The 24,738-nt window shown below is 36.3% G+C and overlaps 1 protein-coding gene across 4 annotated transcripts in view; it reads right to left on the bottom strand.

The window, feature by feature from the left end:
• Nucleotides 1-3,540: 3,540 nt before the first annotated feature.
• The window catches only part of Ap3s1 (adaptor related protein complex 3 subunit sigma 1), a 41,964-nt gene continuing 20,766 nt past the window's right edge, over nucleotides 3,541-24,738 (bottom strand). The window contains exons 4-7 of one of the 4 annotated variants that reach the window (XM_036204285.1): nucleotides 15,153-15,224; nucleotides 13,129-13,236; nucleotides 10,219-10,259; nucleotides 3,541-4,150 (exon numbers count right to left, since the gene is read on the bottom strand). In XM_036204285.1, the coding sequence (XP_036060178.1) occupies nucleotides 10,224-10,259; nucleotides 13,129-13,236; nucleotides 15,153-15,224 (216 nt within the window). In that variant the 3' untranslated portion in view covers nucleotides 3,541-4,150; nucleotides 10,219-10,223. Of the gene's footprint in view, nucleotides 4,151-5,542; nucleotides 5,644-10,218; nucleotides 10,260-13,128; nucleotides 13,237-15,152; nucleotides 15,225-24,738 lie in introns of those variants that run through there. The other 3 variants (XM_036204284.1, XM_036204286.1, XM_036204283.1) reach the window with 3 other exon arrangements.

The following is a 24,738-nucleotide window of genomic DNA, read 5'->3' as shown; positions in this document are numbered from 1 at the left end:
ACCTTAATCCCAAATGATTCTAATTATATAGAAAATGGCCCCTTCCAAGAAATGAAGTTCTCATGAATAATGCCCTTAGGAGTACTGATGGAAGGCCAGCAGGATGGCTCACAGAATAAAGGCACTTGCTGCCAAGCCTCAGTTCAATCCTGGAACCCACACAGTGGAAGGAGAGAACCAACTCACTCAGATTCTCCTCTGACTTCCAGGGATGTATTGCAATGCACATGTATACACACACACACACACACACACACACACACACACACACACACAATTTCCAATGGAGCTTTGCCCTCTCCCACCATGTGAAGACACAGCAAGTAGGCCCTTCCGTTAGAAATGTGACCTTACCTAACAACAAATATGCTGAAAGCTTGATCTTGAATGGAAACTTCCAGACCTATTAAAAACAACTGCCATTTGTTTATAAACTACTCATAGTTTTATAGCAGCTCAAAAAGAATAAGACACTGCTAAAAACTCTTATGCTGAAATGCTAATTCCCAACACAAAAGTACAAAGGAAGCCTTTAGGAGGTAATTATGTCATGGGGATAGAGCCCTTATGAATGGTATTAGTGTCTTCAAGAGGTCCTAGAGAGCTAGCTAGTCCATTCTGTCTTCTAAGGACACAACTAAGAGGTGTTTGTCTGGACCAAAAAACCAGGCCTTTGCCATACAAAAATCTGATTTCTTGAACTGAAATTTCTTAGTCTCCAGAACAGTGAGAAAAAAATTCTGCCATTTATAATCAATGTATGTTATTTTATTACATAACGTCAGCGCAACTAGGGCACTAGTGTTAGTCTTTTTCATTGTGTATTCTGTTGGCCCTTCAGCCCCAAAACTTACAACTCACGCAAATATTAAGAAAAATGAATGATGGGGAATACATGCTAAATTCTCCCCTATGTTTTCTGATTCCTCAACCTATAGAACTTCATGGAATGATTCTCTGATTTTACTTTTTACTTTCCAAATGTCTTTTTTATTAACGTTTCTAGAAATTGTCTGAACTTTTATCTTCTAATCCTCCCATTAAATATTCAACTTTATAATATTTAAAAATATATCCAATAACTGTGCTTGGCATGGTGGCACTTGCCAGCATCTCAGCACCAGGGAGATAGAGGTAGGAGGATCAAGAGTTCAAAGTCATCTTCAGGAACCTTGAGTCCAGACACACAATTTGCATGCATCCAATAATTTCTTTACTTCCCAAAATGTTTTAAATATAGGTTAAAAAAAAAAAAGAGTTACTATGGTTGGTTGTTGCTACAAAGACTCTCAATCTGTGGGAGTTATTGAGAAATACTTTTACAGTATCCTGGGAACTGTCTCCCTGATGTGTAGAAAAGGAGAAATGTTTATTCCATCCTCACATATCTCGTGTCCCTTGCCCTCCACCTCAGAACTGCACATGGTGAGCGCTAAGAGGGTTCCTACACTCTTCCATCCAGTGTGGACAGGGACGTCCTAGGGAACGCAGGCAGTGATATGGAGGGAGAGGTCCAAGGCAATGCCCAGCTGTAGTCCAGTGTGGCTGGTCAAAACAATGAAGAGCTGGTTCCTAGAGCAGTGGCTGAGAGTACTTCTGCAGTGAAACACAGTGGGACCTAAAACACTGGACATAGTGAGAACTTCATTGTTTTTTTAAATGTTTAACCTTTAAGTTTGCTTATGTTGTTTGCATTGGCTTCTAATTTTCAATGTTCTCAGTCATCAATGGCCCAGTGATGTGGGGTTATCTGCTTGACAGGAAGGGCCTAAAGACCTGACAAGAAATATGGAAAGGGAATTTTCCATTGCACAGCTTTAGTGGAGTATGACATGGCTGGCTCCCATTAATGAGAAACTCTTAATAATTGTAGGTCTTAAGCCAAGCATGCAGGAGAATCTGAATTCTAAGCCAGCAGGCCAGCCAGAGCTAGAGAGAGAGACCTGATCAAAACAACAAAGCACGCAGGTCTTTTCTCTTGTGCTAGCCACCCTAGGAAGAACAGGCTAGTATCTCCCCACAAGGGTAGAGCTGAGGAAGATGTAAGTCTGGCTGGCCTGAAGTCCCACCATTTGGCTGGTCTTTAGAGTCCTCTGGCTAGTTCAGTGCTTGGTCCTAAGTCATGCCTGTCCTTGCAGTCTCTTGCAGAGAGGACAGGCAACAGGGGGATCTGAAAGTCAATTTGTTTTTTATAGAACTATAGGAATAATTCAATTCTAAGTGCTACCAGTACCTCCAGCTCCTAAAATTGAGGGGCTCTTTAGTGTAAACCCACACACTTTCAAGACTTACTGCCAGCTTGACTGACTTCACCTTTCCAAGGTTTGTTTTATTTGCATAATGCTCACTTTACAAGCTCCTATCTCCCAAAATGTCTTATTACCACCTCTAATTCTTTTTGACACTTTGCATCTAAGTAATTTTTTAAAATTTTGTCATTTTAATGAATAATCTATGCTCAAGTGAACATTCTTTCCTTGCTTCATTCAGGTTACTGACTATGCTGGCCCCAGGCACGGATAAACATGGGAACCAACCAGAGGGACATGAAGTTCACTCCATCCCTGGACATGGGCTTTGCTGTTTACCTCTTCTTCTTCCTCATCACTCTGCCCCCACAAATTCCCACGTGTATGTATGACTTTCCTCTAAGTCTTTTTTTTTCACCATCTCAGAGCTGGTGGAAACTGTAAAAACTGATGGTGCAGGTTCCTTTTACCTCAATATAATGGGGTCTAGGATTCCACAGAGAGATAAATATGCTTCAGTGTAAGAAAAAAACACCCCTATGAATAACAGGTTATTGTTTTGCCTTATTGCTTAAAGTGGTGAAATAAAGCAGACAAAGCTTGAAAAAAAATTAAACAGTGATTTTTTTTTTTCTTATGGCGTTCTTGGAGTAAAATTCATATATAAAACAAATCTGAAGAAGTGCTTCAAAGAAAACATGTCTGAGAAGAACAACTATATGGAAAACCATGGTCTAACTTGAACAGGAACCCTCAGTTCCTGAGGTAAGACCACAGGAGAAAATATGGGCCAATGACAAGAAATTAGGACACATGCCAGAACTTAAAAGGCAGAAGCAACCAATCAAGATTCAACAGTTACTTTAGCTGTGATTTGAGAACACTGACTGGAATCCTGACGTCACTCTTCACCATCTGGGCAAGAATGAGGCAAAGAGCTTAAGGCAAGGCTATTTATAGGAAAATAAAACAGTTCTTTAACATTTTTGAAACAGATATGCCATCCCGTAATGCAAGTCTCATCAGACAGAATAATCATGCTGAGACACACCGCTCAGTCTGGGACACAGACATCAGACAAAATAATCACGCTGAGACACACCACTCAGTCTGGGGCACAGCGGCTTCCAATGATTCACTGAGCTTCTGAGGAATAAAAAACTGAGTATGAATTGAAAAGTCAACACTGACAGTTGTTTAACATTGGTAAAATAGACTTTTATTTACTTTGTTGAGTCAGAAGGTTGTAAAAAAAATTATTGCTAAAGTAGATACCAAGCAAAACAGAAGGTACTTTAGAAGTCCAGTTACCTTGGAGTTTATTTAAACTAAGGAAAAGGTCATGTTTTCATGCAATACATACTTGGTTCTTTAAATAACAATTGTGACAAACAGCAGGAAGAATTAGAGAATGCTGCACTTGTGATCCATACAAAACATCAACATTTTGGGTTGTACATAATTAAAGAAACATCTCACTTTTCGAAATACTGTGATAGCCAATATAAAGATAGAGGCATGCCTTTATGTGGGCACAGGAATGCAATTGAGAAAAGAAAAAAAATCACACGGGAACTATTCAATTTCTTTAAAATCACTGAGCAAGAAAAGCAACATTGAACTTTCATACTGATTTTATGCAGCTTCTATACAGTACCTTGACTTCAATCCAAGAGCCAAGTTAAGACTCCTCTATTTTTGGTAAACAACTGCATGGTAAACTTAGATGACTTTCCCTCTGGATTTTACCTGGGAGTGGCCTTTTTAATATTTTATTTAAAAGAGGGCAGGTTTGGCACTTTTATACTGATGTCACCAATGTTAATATTTCTTGGGATCTCAGGAAGATTCATATTCTTTACAGCTGATACAGCACGGGCTGGAGCTCCTGCTAAGCCAGCCTGTATACAGAAGCAAATAAAAGAAAAAGAAAATGTACAACTCAGGTGTAGCTCATTACAAACAAACTTAGCAATGGAAGACAATGATAAAAAGGTTTTCACATAACAAGCTTAGAGACCAGATGGTAGTTTGAGTCAGTATGAGATGATTACTTTGAAATACTAATCTATAAAGAGAAAACAGTTGACACATTAGAAAATACAGTGAACACATGCAATAACAATGTAAAGAAAGATTTAAGTACGAGTTATGTGTGCTACCCAGATACCATACACAATGTTCAAATAAAAGCTAAATTTTAGCTACAATTTAACAGACATGAGTTTTGAAGGAGTGATTTATATTAGTTTCCTTATTAAACATCTTTTGAAACAATCATGACAGGTTTGTTTTTATTTTAAAATGGAAATTATCATCAACATATGTTTGTGAAATAAAAGCACTAGTGACTATTTAGCTTCTTCATTCAGGGCTAAGCCCTTACATTTCAAAACAATGAAATTGGCCTTAATACTGTTGGGACTCTTCCAAACTCGAAAACATTAAAAAAAAAAAAAAAAAAAATTACACCTTTAGGGAAGCCTCAGTCCAAAAAGAGTAATTCTGCCTGAAGCTGAAACTGCATGGAGACTCTCCCAAGCAAGCCATCAGTGGAAATCTAGTGATTAAACATGCTTTGTCATCTGAATTAGACTCAACAATATATGCTGAGTTTCAACCACACAAAGTTGGAGAAAAAAACAGTATATATAAAGAAATGAATATCAAATTTCCAGTTATCACCTTTAGTGCGTAATACTTGGCTTCCTCTAGTAGGAACAAATTTATAATTTGTCAAATAATTTGATAGAAACTACACTTAAAAATGAAAGAAAAATACATATATAATTTTTTGAGTTATATTAATAGGCTTCACTGTCAAGATTTAACATACAGCAGTAAGATTTCATTATTTTTAAAAATTCAGACTATATAAAAAGCACAGCCAACAAATATATCTGAGTTCAGTGGCATTGTTTTACACAAAACAAACAAACACTTCTCCTTTGCTCAATTACATATATAAAAAAGACAATACCCATGAAATTAGAAGCAGTAGTTTTAAAGTCCCTTTTCATAATTTACATTTTTTCTTCGGTAATCCTACCTCTTTTAATTAAAATAATAATAATAATAAAGCTGTTGTTACCTGAGAAAAATCTTGACTGATACAAAATAGGCCAGTGTAAACTATTTGCTGAATAAAGGATACAAACATTGTTAAGCAATAAAGTAAAAGCCATGGATTATCAATTTAGGATTGGAAATAGGAAAATTAGTAAAATTGCACTAATAGTAGATATGGTCTACACAGGCAGTGATATTGGTGAGAACGGATAAAAGCTCCATACCCAAGTCCAGACAGGCTGGGAGAATTCCATTTCCATAATCGAATGGAGCTTGTTTTTGAGGCAAAATTAAAAATTTGACTGACTTCTTCATTTGTACCTACCTGAAACAATGAAGTTTATGGTGTACCCCACTTCTTTTTCACCCTCCAAAAGTGTTAAAGTTACAACTGAATATCATATCTTCAGAATAAGATAGCTGAATATATATCATATTCAAAAGAATCTTTAATTTGGTAATTTCAAGTAAAAGTTTTAGCTATCAAAATTTAGAATGACTGAGGATCAAAGAACAATCCAGTTCAAAGAGATTTGCCACCTTGTAAATTTTCTTTCCCCAAAAGTATGTTGTCTGCAAGGGATCAGAAATTATTTTAAAGTTGTAGACATCTAGAACTATCATAATTTTTCCAGGAAAAAGACTTGGTAAATTTTCAAATTCCAAGATCAATTTGCTACTATTTTAGCATTTGAATTTCCATAAAGGATTACATAAAAAAAATTTACTATGGAAAAGTATTTGAATGTAAATATTTTAAAGGCTATAAATTATTAAAAGGCTTTATTATTGTGAAAAAGTATGTCTTTTTACTGATTTTATATTTTACCTTTATAAACAGGAAACCTATTTTTTCAGTATTAATACCGTGAAGACTTGTTTTCTATAATACCATGTGTATAGCTAACTAAGCTCAGGCAAAGAAAAAGAAAAATATCATGTTTCATTTCATTAAACTCTTTCTGTGACCAAAGATAGTGTCAACTCTTAGCTGCTAATGAAAATATATAAAGTCATCACAGGAACTGATTTCAATGGCATTTATGTGCCACATCCTTACTGTGCAAAACCAGAAGCTTCTAGGTACAACCATCTATATCTCATCTAAACAAATGCAGCAAGCCGTAGACATGCAGAGAGGATGGGGTTATTTAGAACACGCAGATGAATTAGAGAATCAAATTATTTCTCAAGCATGTTCAATGCTTTTGTGTAGTATGGATATCAGGAAAGGAATGGTAGTAAACCATGAAATACGTATCTTAATTTTAATTAAGTCAATATTTAAAGAGAGCAGATTCTGTAGAATATATGAAGAAAAACAGGACTACTGACCACCACACAAAGCTAACAGGAGCTATAGATGTTTGAATATAAACTATGACTTAAACAAAAAGGCTGTGTTATTCACAGAACATCAAAACAGGAAATAAATTTCATTTTCAGACGTCCATGACTGTCAAGTCTGAAACATGTTTACTAAAACATAAAATGTGGAAAAGGTAATTTCCCATTGGGAAATCCATTTTCTGACATAGGTGAAAGTAATTTACATCTTGGTTAAGAATTTTTTTTTTCTTTTGGAAGATGTACTTAAACATATGGATAACTTTTACTAACAACTTTTCCAACAGCAGCATTTATAGAAATAAAGTTTACCTCACTTTTTAGTGGTATATAGATATGTATAATTTTAAAATATAAAAATAAGCTATTCTGGACAGTACAGTATAGCTTGTAAAGACTTAAGACTTACATAGTGGACACAACGCAAAAACAGGGAGAATGAAGTTCTACTGGAGAAATAACTTGTTTCTATCTGTTACACTAGTGCACTACCGTGGAGGCAGCTACGCAGCGGCCACTCCACTAACAAAAACAAATATATGGATCCAAAGCAGCTAAGAGTATGAACTGATGACAGAATGAAGTACCATAGAGAAAAGATGGTCATGTTTTCTCTCCCATGAGATTAAATAAATTAACAGAATTAAGAGAAAGAAAACAAAATGAAGTCTGCAGGTATACCAAAATGAGGCCAAACAGATAGAAGACTTGTACAGACATACTCTTGGAAATTTCAAGCACCTGAATCACAAAGATAGTAATGGATGGATATGATTTGTTTTTGGTTTTGTTTTTAAATTGCCAGACCCAAAAATAAACAAAATATGTACAAGCAAAACTAAAAAAGCAGCATTGCTAAAATATATTTGAAATAACCTGAAACTTCCTTCTCCTCATGCAGTTATCAATTTTCTTGGGAAACAGAAATTGATAGTTCATGTACTTTTTATTTTATAATGTATAAAATACCATACTACCATCTTAAAATATTTTCTTCAAGCTTGCCATACAGCAGTGTAAGATGGTGGTTGGGATAATCTACACAAACGAAAGTCTTTCTTTACCTTTTTTCTGGAAATTGCTACATGAACATTCATAATTTTGATCAAACAGCCAAATCAAATAAGACCAACATTAATAAACATGGTACTAAATGGTTTCAGACTCAAAATCATTAACAAAATAATTACATGTTTTAAGTTCATGTTTTTCAGTAAAACAGAAAATCCGAAATCTTTTAATTTCTTAATGGAGGCAGATTAACTTTTAATTTGAGAATTTATATAGCCTTGTCCTTCCAGGGCACAGTGGCACACACCTGTAGTCCCAGAACTCAGATAAAAGCCAGCCTGAGCGATATAGCCAGACTGTGTCTCAAAAAAACAAAAAAACAAAACAAAACAAAACAAAAAAACAAACAAGCAAGACAAAACAGGCTTGTTTCTTGTTTTGAAGGCAGTGCTTAACATCACAATTACAAACATATTAGAAATGTTGATGATACTCTAATGAGCCAGACCTATAGTATTTTATAAACAAATTTAGTGAATTTTCAATGTTCAAAAACTTTTAAATTAACATATATCATCTTCAGTGTTGGCTTTAATTTCTCTCTGTTTCATTCTTATTCTCTTAGTGAGACAGGATCTCACTAAGTAGCCCCCGATAGCCAGGGGGTTCTCTATTAAGAGCAGGCTTACCCTGAACTCCACCTGCTTCTGCCTCCCAAACGCTGGGAATAAGGTGCATGCCACCATGTCTGGCCCCATAGTTTTAATACCCGACACAGGATCTGCCTGGGTGAAATGAACACAGCAGACTAATACCATTCGTGGGTTGACTGTAGGTCGTTTTGACCATAGCACATGACCTCAGGGGTCCTCATAGTAATTTTGTAAAACTACAAAATAAATGTCCCTATCAAGTTAAGGACAAGGTATCAACTCATGTGCTGACCTTTCCACATCTGTATCTTAGGGTCATTTTTCTATTCTCTACTCTTTTGAAACAGGTATGTGATTGTTTTTAAACTCAATTACTAGTTTTAGGGATAGAAGTTAAAAGACCTAAGTGGTTATTGGCTCCTTTGCTAGAAAATAGTTAAATACAATTAATTACTAGAACATAGAAATTGCTGGTGATCTCAATCAATGAAGTAAATGAGGTCATATATTTTCCATTCCAAAAAATACTACTTAGATACCGGGACCAAAAGTTGTATCTGAGCTTCATGATAATAGCCCATAATTTCAGAATAAGATATAAATTATAATTGTTATAAATCTATTACTATGCATCACTACTTCTCAAACCATCCAGAGTAATAATGTCTCGGCTGAAAAGCAGTGCTGGACTCAGACAGGCATTTCCAGTTATTCAGGACAGGTAATGGCTGTTAGCTTGGAGAGTATTTTATCTACCACAGGACTCAGTAAATTATTTTGATTTGGAATTTTTCAATTGGAAGTTTATAACCATTTTAATTTTTTTCCTGACATGATTTTGTTTAAAAACAAAAAACAAAAAACAAAACTTGTTTAACAGCATCATCCTAAAGCTTTTTAAGCAGTAATTCATTGTTAATTTATAGTGTGAAACAAGAACAATCAAAAGTGTGCATGTGTGTTTTAGGGTGGGTGGGTATGGAGGGTTGTAGATCTGTGTGTGTGTGTGGTGTGTGTGTGGTGTGTGTGTTTTAGGGTGGATGGGTGAGTGTGGGGGGTTGTAGGTGTGTGTACGTGTATGGCATAAACAAGAAAAATTAGTTTTGTAAACCTAAGAGTTTAAAAAAAGCCTTTTCTAATAGGCTTTAAAACACAATATATTTCAATGTCTGGAATTTTGGTATATGTATTTTTATTTTTAGAGCACTTCGTTCATCTTTTAAAAGTTTGTCTTTTTGTTAGCCACTGTTAATATGAACCTGTAGGTCAAAGCAGTAAAAGCAATTCTGTTAAGATTTTGGAACTGAAAACCATTTTAGGAGGAAAGGATACTATTTAACAGTCATTATGCTAAATAAACCTTCACCACTTTATATGGAAAACTCAAAAAGTTTGGCTTTTGGTTCTCAAACTCATAGCTTCCAAAGCCCAGCAGGTAATTTTATGTTAGAACCTTAATGCAGAGATTATTTTTAAAAAATACAGGCATATCTATACGTACTGCCAGAGTTAAACTGAGGCTGGTTCTGCTAGTGGGATGCTAAAAATTAACTTCACATATCAATTGTCATTTCTACAAATGCAAGTTTTCAATTAAATGACCATGTTTTTATAAAAACAAACAAACAAACAAAAAACAAAGAATTAAACTTTCTTTCACAATGCAGGCAGACAGAACAGAACAAACATGACATCAATGATGCACTAGGAAATACACTAGGTCCAATAAAAGATGGAGAAGCCACAGAGAAACTAGAATGGAAATAGGCTACAGGGACTATATGGGTTCATTAACACAAAGAATTTTTGAGTCTGGCCTAAAAAATAATTGCCTTCGACATCATTTTGCTTTCCCTTTGTTAAGTACGTTTTCTCAAAGTCAGCAATACCTTGTCTACCTGTCCTGTCTGGGAGACTGAAAGATAAAGGTCTGTAAGAGAGAAGAACGGAAAGAGCTAGAAAGATCAGGATGTTCAGGGAAAAGGAGGACTGACTTAAAAAGTAGTGACTAAATCCAGACCCCATTTATCCACCTTAAGAATAACAAGAAATACACAATTCCAACAGTCTCCCCAGCCCACCCCTCTACCGCCCCCAGAATTCCTTTTATTCCCTGGAAGGTTGCTGGGTGCCTCTTAAATTTCCCCAACCCCCACCAATACCCCAACTTAAACCCTCTCTCCCCAAGTCCCAAAGAGATGATAAACCATTTTTTTCCTCTCCAACCACAATAGATGAAATACACTGTCATGCCTCTCTCCTTCAGGATCAGATAGACTTGTCCTTCTACTGTCTAGACGCTGGGAATTAAACTGGTCACTTTCTTCAATCACAGGAAATGCATTAAAAGTCCCTGTATTTGATTTCTGACAGGTGACCTAAATAAATTCATATTTCAAAAACTGTATCTTAATTATATTCAGGATGATTTTCAAAAGCTAGAAGATAATCTTAAAATAGTCCACATGAATCATTAAAATATGATCAGTTCTTTTTAACCAATCTGAATTTTAGTTATTTCTTCCTTGTTATTTTTGCTTTATAATAACTTAACTGAAATTTACTAAGAAATTAATATTTAGCTCTCTAAATAATTTTGGATTTGTCTGCAGAGCCACCTGGCTGGTTAGGTCTAAATACCTGAAGTTAACTAAAAAAAATTAAAGTATATGAAGATTTCAATTTTAGTGTGTGGTCTTCCAAACATTGAAAAATATAGTTAATGACAACTTAATATAATGTTAACACAATTTCAAGAAATAGGATGTCAAATGTAGAGAAGCACATGATAATGTAGTTTTGTGGTTTAATCCTTATCTGATTAAAATATATCTTCTTACAAAGTACACACACACACAGAAAAAAAATAATTTGGCAGCAGATACAGCTGATTATACATATTAAAACACAGCCAGTGGATGACCACTAGAAATATTCACCAATATTCTAAATTTTAAAGATGATTATGTCTGTAAAAGAGTATCTCTGCATAGTAATTTATAAAACCATAGCATTCCCATCAAAAATGTAAATTCTGCATCTTGCCACTCTCCATAGCTAAGAAAAACTGTCTTATTAATATAGTCTACTGGAAAAATCAAAAACCAAACACCCCAAATGTACTTCTTACTCATGACTTTTGCAAATACTATCTAAAACACTATGTAGAACAAAAGTAAACAGGTAACAAAAAAGAAAGAAAAAAGGAGGAAAAGGAGGGGCCATCACTAACAGGAAATGAATCCCTAAAATGTGAAAAAAACCAGTCACGTGACCAGTATATGAGATTATTACAGAGTTCACAAATTAACCCTGTATTTTAAACCAACTACTAATGCATTATGTTACTGTGGCTTGGCATTTAAGCCCTAATTAAAAACTACTTACATAGTTTTGTGAAGCAATGTTGAACAATTTGCATATATTTCAAGTCAACATTTTCTAACTTTAAATGACACATTCAAGTTAATAGTTTTTCTTTTACTGTACTAAATAATGTTACAAATAAATGTAGTGAATAACACTGATCTTTTCCTTGACCTAAAACAAAACTGACTCCAATAACCACTGCATGTTTTCTGCTTTCCAAACCCAGCGTTGTAAAAACAGGTGGTAGAGCACACACCACCATAAGCCCTTCCTCTGGCAAATCAACAGGGATGGCAAACGGAGATAAAGAGAGATGGAAGACCACCTTTACTTTAAAATATAAGGAGCTTCATCTGTTTCTCATTCATATTTTGTATTTTCTTCAATTAAAATGAGCACAAAATTGTATCAAACTGAACTTTAAATATCAACAAGATATTTTCAGAACTCACCTGTTGTAAATTAATTTAGTAATAGTAATCTCATTCCTTTTATAGTAATACTGATTTAAAACTGACCAAATGTTTGAACTTCTACTAATAATTCTTTTTGTTTTGTTTTTGTTGTTTTGTTTTCCAATCTGAGTTATAAAACATAAGAGTATCCTTAAAGGCTGAGCATGGTAAACATGCCTTGAAATCCCAATACCCAAGAGACAGAGACAGGTGAATCTCCGTGAGCACTAGGCTAGCCTGGGAAACACAGTGAGACTGTGTCTCAAAAAAATTAGCCAAAACCAAAAAACAAAAGAGTGTCTTTAAATAAGTAAAATGCTGAATAAGTTATCAAGACCGCGCTCATCTTCCTGCATGTGTGTGTCATAAAATAACATGAAATTGAACGATCCAGGCACAGCACGTGTCGCTGATCTGAATGAATAAAACTCTAAAGTAGGGTTTCACCCAGCACAGAGTGTAAATGTCCTTACTCAACCTATTCTGAGGCTGCCTCTAACAGCACAGTTAGCCACAAATAACACGTTTCCATCATAGAATACAGTAAAATTTATGTGTTAATGAATAAAATATGTAATTAACTTGATATTTAGCTTTGGGGGAAGAATCAAAAAAGAGTAAGGTTCTGAATCTCTTTTTCTCAATGTGCAGATTGACTAAACATCTATTTATTACAAAACATGACTTCCTCAGAAGAATTCTACTTCCTCTCCTTTCCCCCCAGAAAAAGTTTAAAACTGCATTTGAAGGCATGCTACCATTGTGATTAAAAGAATACATAAAGCTGTTTGGGGGTTGGCAGTCTTGGGAGATTTTGACATAAAATGTGCACACTCGTGTACTGAAACTGAATGGCACTCCAGCTGTGCCTAAAGGTTGATACTGAAGACAAACAGTGAAGGCTACAAAGTCATGCATAAATAGCTCATGGTCATGCTCAGAACCTTCACTAACTAAAGCATTCACCAGTCTTACCTCAGATTTCTCTAGTTTATTTTGTGCATCAATTTGTGTAACAATCTCATTCATGTTGGTCTCCAATACCATTCCCCCCATTACCATTTCTGCAAGAATATTGTGAACCTAAAAGAAAAAAAAATAAAATAAAAACACAATTCACTACAAAAAGTTTCACTACTTCAGTAATTTTTGCTTTAAAGTCTGCTGTAATAATGGCAGTCATACTCCACTTTCATCAGTACTGTGGAACTTCAGGCAATTATACAACCTATGTGGGCATTGAGTTTATGAGTTGAAAACAGGGAATGTTATTTCTCCACAAGATTCCTGAAAGGATTGAATTAGATAACCTATAAAAGTAACCAAACTAAGGAAGTGATAAATATTAATTACAGGATTCTCTCTCATCTGTATTTTTTGGGGAAGTTTCATTTACCTGCAGTCAATTTGGATCCAAAAATATTAGGTAGGAAACTCATCGAAATAAACAATTCACAAGCTTTAAATGCATGTTTTACTCCACTCTACCCGGAATGTGAGTCATTACAAGCTCCTCTTCCCAGGCTTCTCTAACGTGGCATAACAAACCCAGCCCCTCAAGGTGAAGAACGGCCAGGCCCTGCCCTACAGAAAAACAGCCCAAGATCAGGCCACCCTGGAAAGCTCTGCCGCCCTACAAACCCTATATAAAGCTTGCCTCCTGCTCAGTTCTTCAATGCTTCTCACAAGAGCAGAGGAAGCCCCCCTCTAGTGTCCTTCCCAATAAATCTCTTGTATAAGGTTTATTGTGCAGTGTGACTTTGTGGTATCCTTTGACTCACAAATGCCAGGATTCCTTTCTCTTCAGAGCTGCACCACTTCCACTAGGAAAACCTTTCTCTTCAGAGATGCAACATTTCCACTGGGGAAAACCTTTCCCCTCAGAGCTGCAACACTTACAATCACCTCTTTCTCAAAAATAGCAACAGGGACTAGAGGACAGCTCAGAGGCTAAGAGCACTAGCTGCTCTTTTGGAGGATCTAGGTTCAACCTCCAGCTCCCACTTTTCAGCTCACAACTGTCAGTAACTCCAGCTCCAGGAGATCCAATCAGACACCCTCTTTTGGCTTCTGTAGGTACCATACATGCACATAGTGCACAGACATACATGCAGACAAAACATCCATACACATAAAATAACAAATAAATAAATAGAAAAATTTCAACAAACAAACCAGAAAAAAAAAAAAAAAAAAAAAAAAAAAAAAAAAAACATCAGGTTACTCAACACAGAAAACCAGTCTGCATCCACTGGGAATTCTTCTCTTATGTACCATTATCTCCAAACATGCCAACAACTTTGATTACACAATTTCCTTCTCACCTTTGGCTTTTAATAGCCATCAACTCTGACCAAATCTTTCTTTAGTCTCCCTTGGTGGAAATTTCCTTCTGACTATTCCAACAAGCTCTTAGTTCATTTGTTCACTTGTTTTTAAGTCTCAATGCATACAAAACTAATTTCCATGCTGCAGGGGAAAAAATGTCTCCCTTCAAACACACACAAACAAAACACTTCCAAGAGAAACTTGTCTAAAACATTGAAATGCTTCAGAATAAAGTCCAAAATTCAAGGCAGTAACAGCTCTTCAAAAATCAGTCTTCTTGGTTAGTATCAATCCCTCTTTAAAGAACAGCCTGTATTTTATTTCTTCCAGTAGGGTTCTCTGCTTTTCTAGCCCCCTTTTCTGTCCATGGAGCATTTATTCATTGTTATGATCCAGTTTAAATGCAATTTCCTCCAATCACAGACACCCAGGCAGAGGCAACCATGTTTCCACCAATACCCTGCCCATATCATTTCCTCTTCTAGGTATGAATTCTTCTAGCACAAAGTCTCACTATTTTCTTCCAAGCACAGTGGCTTGGCTCATGGTAAAAATAATTTAACAGAATAAAAATCACTGCTCATTAAATGGCATTTTACTCTGACAAGTGCAAATTAATATTTTTTCCTAAATAAAAAGCTTAAAATACTTGACGATACAGAAAACAGTACCTTATCTACATGGAATATTAAATCCAGTTCACAGACATTTTCAAAACATTTGTCTAATGTTTCCACAAATACCTATGGAAAAAGAAAAAGACATTTTTGAAAAGTATATACATTCATTCAAACTTCTTATCTATAAGGCAGACAATCCTTATTATATAATATAAAATTATAATTAAAAAGTAAATGTTACTTTCAGATAAACTACACTATAATACATAAAACAAACTTCTGAAAATTACTAAAATTAAACAGGATTAACACCATTACTTATTTAAAAAAAAAACCACTTAAATATTCAAATAAGATTTCTTCAGGAAAGTGTTTGAATAAAAGCTCATCAGAGAGTTATAATGACAGAGTCCACGTTTCTTTCACATCTAGTGTGGCCAGTCATTTTTAATTACAAAATTACTGTAACTAACCCCTAGACACTACTTAAAGAAAGAACAAGACTTCATTACCAAACTGAACTGAGTCTCAATAACTTGTATGTCTTTTTGAAGAATTACCTCAGTAGGCATAGGTTCAAACTAATGCACACACATACCCCAAATGACCTGGTTCAGGACTTCCCTTCTAATCCTAAGAACTAAGCTCTGACTTTCTAGAATATTCTGTCTGATTATAAAGTGTTTCTGAACACATATGGTATTTGGGCCTTACATTATTGACCTGATTGATCTGAGCAGATTATCAGTCTGTGTTAGTAATATATTTTATGGACAATAATTGCCTTTTTTCTGGGAGGTCTTTATCTTACATAACCAAGATCAGTCACATAGGCACTATATACTCATGTGACTGACCTCTAATAAAAGTCAATACCCAAGCTAGGATGAACTTTCCTGGATTAAAATATGCCATCACATATTCCTGAGGAGTTGAGTGTCCTGTGACTTCCACAGGAAGAGACCTAGTAGCTTACAATTGGTTCTTCCAAATAAAATTTCTCACCATGTGTCTCTGCTTATTTTACTCTACACCATTTCACTGTATAAATCCTAACCATCAGTATATTACAGATCTGAGTCCTGTTAAAATCAGTAAATCGTCTTAAATTTCATCTTATAGTTTCACAAGTACTAAACTACCGTTTATTCCCTTCTCAGAAGTAGTCTTCACAAAACAGTGACCATACTATTTATCCTACATACTAAATAAAGCAATGCCGAGAATAAAAGGACAGCTATAAACACTACCACATAATAGTATTCAATATTATCTTACATACACTAGCATTCTGAAACTGCGGCCATGAACGAGAAAAGCTCAGGGAAATTGAAGCTTAGTGTTGCCCTATTCACAGGTGATTATGTGGGCAAAGAGCTCTCAAGAGCAGCCCCTTGATGTGCCCCTCCAAATCCAGGGCAATCATAGAGTCGCAGTGTGGTGCATCATACAGAGCCGCCTGCATGGTATTTCTGTCGGAGGACTACCCTTTCCTTTTTTCTATTCTCCTTTCTACGCACAGAGCATCTGCTCATTCTTTAAGATCCAATTTATATCCAATTTTCTTCAACCACACGAGGAGTGTACTTGTGTGTGTGCGTGACAACTTTCCACTCATCCTCCTAAATAGTGTCCACAAAAGTTTTAAAGTCCAAGTTTTCTGCTTTTTTTTTTTTTTTTTTTTTTTTTTTTACAGTTTGCTGCTATTGGCAGGTCTCGATTTAAGAAATCATCACCTACAACAAGGTCAGGAAAACTATTCTCCCAGAAGAAAACAAAATCTTTTTTTTTTTTTTCTTTTCCACGTTTTTATCAACTCTATCTGGAACTGGTTTTTGTGTCTCTTCTAATCCTAAATCAATAGTAGACTTAGGAATCAGAACAATGTTTTCAGTGGTCTGGTATGCTTATGCCTACCTTAGCTAGTTCTATGGCTTTAACCTACATGCTGAAGTCATCCTGTTTCTAGTACCAAAAGCAGTAACTACTCTGCTGCGAATATAGCTATGCGAACAGCTTCCCTTCACTTGCATGTTCTTACTGTGCAGATTATGTCGGGTGAAAAAGACAAAGTAGCTGAGACACTATGTGTACCCCTGGAGAACTTAGCTACAATGACATAAAACAGCCTGCCTGCACAGGTAGTGTGGCATAGAGACGATGAAGCTTTGAAATCATTAAGAGCTGGCTTCAAATGTTTACTCTGCTGCTACCAAGCTTTATGGCCTTCTGCATCATTTAACCTCTTTCTAGTCTCAGAACTATAACATGATGGTAGGTCTCACTTTCTGGATTATTGACTAGTTTTTGTTAAACCACTTGACTGGAATATTCACAGCATAGTTCCCAAACCCCAGCTAACAAATGATAGCCAACACTGTGCAGCTGGATAGATAGACAAACACAGGATGATGCTAAAATTAAAAGAGTGTAGCACGAATCTTAAAACATCTTATTAATAAAAATAAACCCAGAGCCAGGTATTGGGGTGAATGCTGAAAGATCAGAGAAGCAGAACAAGCCACAGCTAACCTCACCTTGCCAACTTGTCAGCCAATCCTCTTTCTTCAAACTGGAAACCTCTGAGTCCTCATCCAAATGGATCTCAGCTAAACTGCTGCTAAAAGCCAAAAAGCTAAAAAGCCTCCATCTAGTTCCTGGTCCTCACGCCTTATATAACTTTCTGCTTCCTACCATCACTTCCTGGGATTAAAGGCATGAGTCACCCTGCCTGGCTGTTTCCAGTGTGGCCTTGAACTCCGAGATCTGGATGGATCTCTGATTCCCAAGTGATAGGATTAAAGGTGTGAGTGCCACCATTTTCTGGCCTCTTTGTCTATCTAGTGGCTGTTCTGTTCTCTGAACCCAGTAAGTTTATCAGGGTGCACAATATATTGGGGGACACAATATCACCACAAAAGGGTAACAGAAAAGTCTAATTCTGCTGGTAAATACTGATAGAACAAGACAAGATAACTAATGCTCCAGTTGCCAAGACTTCAGAATTTTATTGTTAATTTAACTATATGCTTACTGGCCTAGTAGAAATGAAACATTCTAAAGAGACAATTTGTATTTCTGAATTTACCGGACTATTGAAACAATGGACCCAAAGAAATGGGAATTTCCCTAGCAATCTCATTCAGAGAAGGAAAAGGCACCAGCCAGAGTGGGAGCTTGTCTTCCAAAAAGAGATTTCACCCAGTTCTAACAGCATATGAAACCACCTTACAGGCGGAGACTGAAGTCCAGGCAAGAATGAGTTAACTGTGGGCAGGACCACACCTTGACTACAGCTGCTTGGAGGTGCATATCCTTTGCCTCTATTTAAACCCTGGTCTATTTCTGACTCGGAAGGTTCCCATCTTTTTGTCCTTCTTCCCAATACAGCCACACTGAATACATTCTTCTCTATACCTTTAATTAGCTTTCTGAAGACAAGTGGCCAGACCTGATTTGGGGCACAGATTGTGATTCTCATGTCTGATAAAAGAATCAGCTCCGAAAATCTCAGAAAACAGATGAACACCAACAACAACTATATAGTTATAATGACTATATAGTCTTAGTTTATAAAACTAATTCTTAAGATTTACATATAAACCATTCAAGCATTAAGTGTGGCTGGAAAAATTCAGACTCTCTTCAAAAAACAATTCACCGATTTTCTTTTCATTCAGCAAAATTTATTTATATAATTAGAAAACCCAGAGCACAAAAGTTATATTCTATCACACAAACATAAATCTATCTGCAAAAATACACAATTATTTTTTATTTCTTGGAAGTTACGGATCACAAAAATAGTAAAAGTACCATCCTATTATAATTTCCCAAGGCGAATGATTTTTAAAAAATCAAGACCTAGAAGTAATATGATAAACAGCACCCCCTTGTGTCTCACTATTTAAAAAGGTATAAAGTTTAGAGTTAGTGTCTTACATGGCAAGAACATAAAACCCAAGAGTTAACCTCTGCCTTTAAGGAATTCAAAGGCTAGTAGGAGATAAATTGCTTTTACTTTACTAAAGGATATTTTAACTTAAAAAAAAATCAAATTAGTACCTGACAGTTTAATGATGATAGTCATAATCAGGAAAGTGACACATCCACACATAACAGGGCCCCTTGTTTCATCTTTAATAAAAAAAAAATCTGCAAGTCTATCACACAGGCTAAGAAGAATCTATTACAAGACAGCTTTGTCTTTGGAGTTAAACTCTCCCTCTACCTACGGGGATGTGTCCTAAGAAATGTTATTAGATGATGTGTCATTGTGCAAACATCACATAATGAACGTACAGAGGAATGGCACAGCCCACCACACTTAGGTTGTATTATACACAGAGATAATACAGACTACTACTCCTAGAGCTCTGGTGAATGACAGTTTAAGATTAGGGGCTGAGGACACAGCTCAGTGGGTAGAGTGCTTGCTTGGATACACTGTATCTGGAGACAGAAGCAGAAAATCAGAAGTCCAGGGTCATCCTTGGCTATACAGTGAGCACAAGATAGCCTGGGATACACGAGACCCAGTAAAAACAGAAAACCCAACAAGAACAAAGCCCCCTTAGATTAAGCAGAAAAGAAAATAATGCAATTAAGGTGCATAGTAAGTACTAAACATATAAGGTTGGTGCTGATGGAACACAGCATACTATTTTAGAGAAAACTCACAAAAGAAATAGATAAGGGTGGACTACAAAACAATAAAAAGGTATGGTGTGATATGCTCAGTCTCATGAATAAATAAACCAGTCATATAGTTGTTACTTAGTGTCCTAGTTAGCTTTGACAACTCGACATAGTCTAGAGTCATCTGAGAAGGGACTCTCAACTGAGGAATTGCTTGGATCAGACTGGCCTGTGGACACATCTGGGGGGATTCTCAACTGTTAATTGCTACAGGAAAGCCCAGACTATTGTGGGCAGGACCATTCCTGGGAAGGTGGGAAAAGTAACTAAGCACGAGCATGTGAACAAGACAGCAAGCAGGAATCCTCCATGGTATCTGATTCAAGCTCCTGCTCCAGCTCCCCTAGATAGACTGTGACTTGTAAGCGAGTATAAAACTTAACCCCCCTTAGTTCTTTTGCTTTTGGTCAGAATGCTTCAGCAACAGAGAGAAACTTACTGTTGGGTGTACACACACACACACACACACACACACACACACACACATTTTGGTTTTTTTCAATACAGGGTTTCTCTGTGTAGCCTTGGCTGTCCTAAAACTCACACTGTAGACCAGGCTGGCCTCAAACTCAGAAGTCTGCCTTGCCTCTGCCTCCTGAGTGCTGAGATTAAAGATGTTCACCGCCACTGCTCGGCACTATCGGGTATACACTATGGGGTATACACTATCAGGTGTGCTATACACAGGTAATGCAGGCAGCCCGTTTACAACAGCATCACCACAAACATGATAAGGTTTATGATTTCACTAGGTGACAGGGACTTTTTAAAATCCATATGGGACAACTATCATGCATTCAGTTGAAATGATGTTGTGTGGCTCAGAATTGCACTTAAGAACACAAGCATTAGCATGTCTATACTCAAAACTCAGCCTTGCCTCTAATTCAGAAATTTGGAGCAGTCTACTTAGCACCAAGCCTCAGTTTCTCCATCTGAGCATAATAATGACTCCTTTATTATAAGGCTGTCATAATAATAAAATGAGTAACTATCGAGTACTCAGAATGTCTCATGAAAGAAAGCAATGCACACCTTGGCTACTGTTAAAATACACAGATAAGTAAATATAAAAACAAATGTCATAAAACATTCCCAAGCAATAGTACTTATGTGGCAGACTTCTTAGGATTTCTAGGCTAAGAAAGGATTTTTTGTCTGCATTTAGGAACTTTTGTTAAAATTCATGAGAAATGGATCCAACTGGTTTGGATCTATAAATAATGAAATGAAAAGGTTAAATTGACATGTTATACAGTGAAAAGGGATCGGTGTTAGCACAAGCCTGTAAACACAGCACTCAGGAAGCTAAGGGAGGAGACCTGTCAAGAGTTTAAGGCCAGTATGAAATACACAGTGAATTCCAGGCTAATTGGGGCTACTATGTGAGACCCTGTTTTAAAACAACACAAAAGTAGACTAAGGAGACATGAAGACTACAGACACAGCCTGAGTTTACTTCTGAGAAAAAAAAAAAAACAAACTACATTAAAAATACAACTGGCAAATTGTAAACAAGGAGGTTGGGGATTTAGCTCAGTGGTAGAGCGCTCGAGCGTAAGGCCCTGGGTGCGGTCCTCAGCTCTGGGAAAAAAAAAAAAAAAGACAAAATAACAAATTGTAAACAAGGTGTACAGATTTCACAAAGTAGTGTATCTATGTTCATTTCCTTATTTTGTGACAGTTTCTTTTTACTTTTTGAGACATTGTCTGCTCTACAGCTAAGCTGCTGTCCTAGAACTCAATATTCCTGCTTGGTCTCCAGAGTATCAGGATTTCAGGAACAGGCTAATGACTCCAGCTCCCTAATCTTAATAATTATACTGTATTTATGGAACATGTTAAATTCTGGGGGTCTGAGTGAACATATATGGTATATAAGAACTCTCTGTACTATGTAGGACACTTTTTTGCAAGTATAAAATAATTCCAACTTTTTTAAAAGAAATCTTTACAAGGTCAGCAAGATGGCTCAGGGGTACAGATGCTTCTCATAAACCAAGTCTGATGTCCTGAGCTCCACCCAGGGAACCACCAGGAAAAGGAGAGAATCCCTGCAAGCTGTCCTCTGACCTCTAGACCATGCCACAGCATGCACACACCTGCTGCTATGTGCAGGTGCAGACAGTCAGTAAATGGAAAAATAGTATCTGAGTTTTTAGAAAAAGTTTTTTAATTATGCTCAAATAGCACTCTCCTCCACGTCCAATTCTTACCTTAAAAACCAACCATTCTACACCAGGAAGCAACAAGTTTACCTTATGTCCAAATCAACAACAAAAGTAACAAGAGCTCGTGTTTTTCTGAAATTTTCATTGAATAAGAGAAAATAAACTTTCGTGGTTTCCAGCCCCAAAACGTCTTGTCTAACTGCGTCAGTTACTGGAAGTAGTAATGATGGATGTTTTACAGTCTACACTCCATGCAGGTTGCTTATATTCAGTAGCTTTAGTATAAAATTCAGCCAGAGAGATATGTGCTTAGTCAGTTATAGAAAAGAAATCTGTGAAAAAAAAAAATCGACGCTAAGTGATTTACTCAAAGTTACACAACTGTTATATTAGCTAAGACCTAAACTCATACTACTCTACTGTGACTCTTAACTATTAATCTGATGTTCTGATGTCTTCCAAGAGATTGAGATAGCAATACAGTATGTAAATTAGGGAAGTAGACATCACCAATCTGAACAGGTGAAATGTAAAATCTAAGGGATCATTACATTTCTAACTACTGAAAAATAAACATTTCAATTGTAAAAACAAGACAGGAAAGAGATTTAAGGAATCTGAGCAATTCTAACTTAGTGACATCTTCTGGTTTATACACACACATATTTCACTCATATTCTTACAAACATATGCATACATACATATACATATTTTCACTAAAAATGGAAAGCTTAAACTATTTTGACTAACAATGTAGAAAGCAAAATTTTCCTGAAACGATTCCTGAAACATCCCCTCTAGACTGCTCAGAATGGAAGCCTGCAGGCCAGTGTTCCCCGTCTCCATAAGGAAATGTATGGGAACTTACCTTCCCATGTGACCAGAGGTTGATTTCAACTTAACAGAGGACTGTAACTATCCATAGTGCTTTGATACTGGGTAGTCGGTTTTCCCAATCTTTTAACAAGTGGATTCTAAACCTGGATAGGCACAGCTTTCCAGAGCATATCTGTTATCCACTAACAAGAATGCTTTCAAGCCACCCTCAGTATAAAAGAGGAAAATGATAGAGGCAGGGATGGATCCATTAGCACATGGCAGCAGGCAATTCCACAGGTCAGTAACATTCACTTCAGCATAATTTACTACAGGATAAAGGGAAGATTAGGAGATCTTTTTCAGCTCAGTATTCTTTGCTCATCAATTGCCCCAATTAAGCCTACTATTCTTTAAAAATTTTTATTTTTAACTGTGTGTGTGTGTGCGCACAAACATGTATGAGTGTGCGTGTGAGTATGGTGCCTAAAGAGGCTAGAAGAGAGTGTCCAGTTCCCTAGAGCTGAAGTCACAGACAGTTGTAAGCCATCTGATGTGTGCATTGAGAACTGTGTGCATTGAGAACTGAACTTGGGTCCTCTGTAGGACTAGTACATGTTTTTAACCACTGAACCATCTCTTCAGCTAAGCCCTTCTTATGATATATGTCACCTTATAAAATTCATTCCAAGACATTATACAGCATATAGGAGAAAAGATGTATAAATGTTTCTAAAAATAAGACAGAAAAAAGAATTATCAGTTCAGTTTGTGTATTAAGTCGGCCTTTATATTCCTTTCTTATTAATATATGATTTAATGAAAAGTTAAATGAAACATTACAGGCATTATACAGAATGTCTTTTCAATGTTCACACCTATTTGGTATTATTATTTGCACCATTAGGAGAAAATTACAGTCAAAGTTTGTACACCTAGTATACGGCAGAGCCTGAACACTTTTAATACAAGATACCATACTGCTTGAACATCCTGACCTTTCTAACCACCCTATCAGCTCTACAAGCAGCATCTTCAAAAGAAGTACATTTTATAGACAAAATCGGAGATCTATAGAGATTCAGTAACTCCATGAATACCACACTAATTTAGCACAGCATCCACAGTGAAACAGCCTCACCAAAGCTAGTCTAGCAGTGCTGTGACCGCAGCCAACATTACACATGGAGCTTTAAATTAAACACCTATCCCAACACCATGGTTATCCTAACTAAACTCAATTTCTCCACTACAAATGAACCAGGTCAATGCTGGGGTAACTGCTAAAGGCAATACAGAAAACCACAGCACAAGTGTGGAATTATTCATTATTGTGCTTCCATTATCTGTGTGGCATAATACACAAATTGAGGATACTATGACTGCTTATAAATAACTCAAACGACCCACATTAATATTTAATGAACTTGTCCTTACTGTGTAAATATTTTAACATTTCCAATGTACACATGCAGCAACAGAAAAGACTCTTAAGGCCAGCTATTACATATCAAGAGTAGAAAAGAGGTCTGGCATGGGGGTGCATGCCTTTAATCCCATCACCCAGGAAGCAAAGGAGGATCTCTGTGAGTTTGAGGCCAGTCTGGACTAATAGAGAGACTGTCTCAAAAACAAACAAACAAACAAGAAAAAAAGAAAGATTTTTAAAAAGGAATAAAAAAGGCTACTCGGGGTTGGGGATTTAGCTCAGTGGTAGAGTGCTTGCCTAGCAAGCGCAAGGCCCTGGGTTCGATCCTCAGCTCAAAAAAAAAAGGAGGGGGCTACTCTTTCTATCCACTTATGAGCAATTAAAACAAAGAAATAGAAGCTATTGTTCAAGTGAGTGATATAATGTATTTAAATGCTTAGATTTTACACGACACAAAGTCAAACACAAGCATACTTTAAGAACGCCAAATTTTGCACACAATATGTGCTTTTCAATGATTATT

The sequence above is a fragment of the Onychomys torridus genome, chromosome 13, assembly GCF_903995425.1.
Source record: "Onychomys torridus chromosome 13, mOncTor1.1, whole genome shotgun sequence".
NCBI lineage: Eukaryota > Metazoa > Chordata > Mammalia > Rodentia > Cricetidae > Onychomys > Onychomys torridus.
This window is presented reverse-complemented; position numbering and strand designations above follow the sequence as displayed.